This window comes from Austrofundulus limnaeus, unplaced genomic scaffold, assembly GCF_001266775.1.
Source record: "Austrofundulus limnaeus strain Quisiro unplaced genomic scaffold, Austrofundulus_limnaeus-1.0 Scaffold253, whole genome shotgun sequence".
In the NCBI taxonomy this organism is placed as follows: domain Eukaryota; kingdom Metazoa; phylum Chordata; class Actinopteri; order Cyprinodontiformes; family Rivulidae; genus Austrofundulus; species Austrofundulus limnaeus.
The window spans coordinates 647,482-650,865 of NW_013952655.1; the positions used below are offsets into that span (position 1 = coordinate 647,482).

At 35.0% G+C, this 3,384-nt stretch overlaps 1 protein-coding gene across 1 annotated transcript in view; it reads right to left on the bottom strand.

The window, feature by feature from the left end:
• cd22 (cd22 molecule) overlaps positions 1-3,164 on the bottom strand; it is a gene marked incomplete in the record, with an annotated part of 4,034 nt that extends 870 nt beyond the window's left edge. The window contains 3 exon segments of the mRNA XM_014020455.1: positions 475-750; positions 1,229-1,555; positions 3,047-3,164. Of these exon segments, the coding sequence (XP_013875909.1) occupies positions 475-750; positions 1,229-1,555; positions 3,047-3,092 (649 nt within the window).
• Positions 3,165-3,384: the final 220 nt, after the last annotated feature.

A 3,384-nucleotide genomic window follows, 5' to 3' on the forward strand; every position in this document is an offset into this window, starting at 1 on the left:
TATATATATTGTTCATACTAATTATTTTCTATTGTATATGGTTTCTTATTATTTTGGCTGTTCCCTTTTAAGGGGTCCCCATTGCAAGATGTCTGTGAGGTCTATGTAAGGTTTATTGGATGGAAAAAAAAGTATTTTTCTGCCCCATCTAAGTGTGGAGGAAACAAAAGTAAAGTAAGATGTTTCTAAATGTGTTCAGTGTGAATCACTGTTAAGCTGTATATTGACAAGTACAACTACACTAATGTTCACAAGGTACCTGCAAAAACATATCTAAATGRTATCAGGCASCAAAACTTTGAAACCAAATCCAGACAGTGYGATGCAAATTACAACAGGGCTATACCTAATATTGGACTTTTGTCCATACTGCACTGGAACATTATATCACTGGAACAAATATATCACATTTCTATAGATTTGAAAGTTTTCATGTAGACTTAATCAGGGAGTGAATATAGTTTGATTACTTACAGCTGACTGAGATGTTTACTTTAGGTAGATCACCAACATCAGGACAGAGAGGATGACATTCATATAATCCCTCATCATATCTGGTCACATTGATTATAGTCAGAGTGGATCCTGTGTCAGTTGAGTTGATCTGAACTCTGTCACTGGCTGTAACCTCAGAGCTGCTGTTCATCCAGCGGAAAGAGGAGGATCCAGAGGAGGAGCAGRACAGATTGACAGAGCTGTTGTACTCAACCAAGTCTGCAAATTGAGGATTTACAGTCACAGAGACTGGTTCTGTGGAAAATAAAGTAGGTATTATTATTTTTGAAATATAGAATGTTAAGAATACAATTTTGACAAAACATTTTTGCCCCAAATACAATAATATTTTATTTTTTTTATTTTTATTGATATTGATATGTAGTGTGATTTTAAATTGCAGGCATGCAGCAGGCATCAGTCAGATATAGTAATGTTTTTTGAGATTCACACAAAAAGAATTAGTTATCACAGGGAAGCTCAAACTGGGACCATGAGAAARACAAATTTTATAAAGCGAAGAAAATCACAACTCCAAAGAATTTATAAACACTGAATTGCACCATGACACTTTTGTAGCACATTGTAACATAAAATGTAAAGTTCCAATGTTGGTTGATATTTTCATACATTGTTTGTTGTTTTTTGTTTGGTTGGTAGGTTGGTTGTTTTTATGCCAAACTGTAAACACTTGAATACAATAATTTTCAGTTCATTTTCATCAGCATCTCACCATGTACATCCAGATTGGTGAGCCCTTGTTTTGACAAACCAGTTGCTGGTAAAATGTTAACTCTGTACTCTCCTCTGTCATTTTGTGTCAGATYCCTGAGCTCCAGAGATCCAGTAGATCTGAAAAGAGTGATCCTGTCTTCATATTCCCGTTCAGTTGTGTTTGATGTAAGCCCTGAGGTTATTATGGGCTTATTAACACCTAATCTCCAGGCCACGGACAGAAATGGTGTTTCTGTTGGAGTCAGATCTGTTTTAAGCAACACTGTTTTATTTATACACGCATTTATTGGACCATCTGGTAACACACCAACTCCTTCAGAAAAACCTACAAAAAGAAAAGAAAAACATGAACAAGAACAAGGTACAAAGCTAATCAAACAGAMCTGTCAACAGTTTATTTTATAATAATTGTATCTGGCACTGTTCATAGCAATAAATAAATAAAAAAAGTATTTTTAAACCAAAGTGTCATATATGTGAAAGTCTTCATCCAAGATGTGTATGCCAGACKTTTGTATTAACATTAAAACTGCATCTCAAGACTCTGGTTCCAAAGATTCTACATGGCAGTACTGAAAATAATGGGCATTTTGGCTTCTGTTCAGAACAATGGGGAAGATGGAGACATTTAATCCATTGTTATTAATATTGACATGAAAAACACTTGTGTATAGCTGATCAGACAGAGGAACAGAAAAATAAACCATACAAAATGCTATGAAGAAAGTAAAAACGAAACTGAACTATAACTGAAAAACCAGAATTACAACAAAAAGTTTAAATTGTCTGAACAGGCCATCAGAGTTCAACATCCATCCATCCATCCATTTTCTGTACACGCTTCTTCCTTTTCAGGGTTGCGTGGGTCACTTGTGCCCATATCCAGCAGTCACAGTGCGAGGGGCGGGGTACACCCTGGACAGGTCACAAGTCCATCACAGAGTTCAACATAAGCTTCCATAAATTCAAAATGATCAATTTCTAATCTGAAGTGGTTTGTTTCTTATTTATAACTTAAATAGAGTGGGCCCCAGAGCAGCTGTGGCTACAATGTAGTTCACCTCCTTCAGTGTGTGAATGGTTGATTGACTGATTATTGTGAAGCGCTTTCGAGTCCAAAGTAGTACATAAAGGCTGCTGCTCCCGCGACCCGATCCCAGATAAGCGGAAGAATACAGACGGATGGACGGATGTTAAAAAATGTTAACAATGTTTTTATATTTATAAGGTTCTATTATAGCTAAATAGCTAGGGGAATTTAAAAATGAAAAGGCTGGGTACTCAAGAGGATAAAAATGGGGGGCCAACAAATCCTGACCCCCTCAGCATGTTGGACAAAATTTGCAGATGTTGCATAAGTTTAGGCCATTTACCATTTAAATCGTTGTGTTTTTATTTTGACTGTAATGTATGTCTCAGTGTTTAACTCATTTGTTATCAAATTTTACAATTTCCTGTTCCCTATCATGTCAAGATAATTTTAAAACGTTAAAATTTTGAGAAAAGACACTCTAAATATCGATTGTTTTAAATATTCCTGTTTTGCCAGCTCATACAACATTGTATAACGTGTTTCACATGGTTGCTTAAAATAATTAGACAAAATAAACTTTGTGTATTTYGCTTTGTTTAAAAAAGTTGCTACATCTGCTTGATACAGATTTTGGCATGAAATCTGTGTTTTCCACCACACACACGACCACACAAATTCTGCTCAAATAATTAAACACAAGTATGTAGACTTGATTTAGGAAGAAAATATTTTTTCGGAAAATATTAGAAAATGTTTTATGTGTCTCAAATCATCAAAACTCACCTGAAATGATCCCAAAGACGATGACGAAAATTATAGATGTTTCCATATTTTTATAACTTTTTTTAAAAAGTTGAAAGCTGTGTCATTTAGTGTCTAATCTTTGTTTTTTTATGAAAGTTAACAGGCGATGTGTGCATCTTATGAGGGTAGAATAAGGAAGTGTTRTTGTATTTCTGATTGGTGAAATGGTCATCCACCTCAGCTTGTTGATCATTAACAAGTGTTGCCTGTCCTTGTTTGAACAGTATCTTACAAAAACGACACATGAAACCTGTAGCAAACATGAAGTTCTTAGAAAAAGACAGAACACTACCCAGATAAATTTATATGAAGACAAC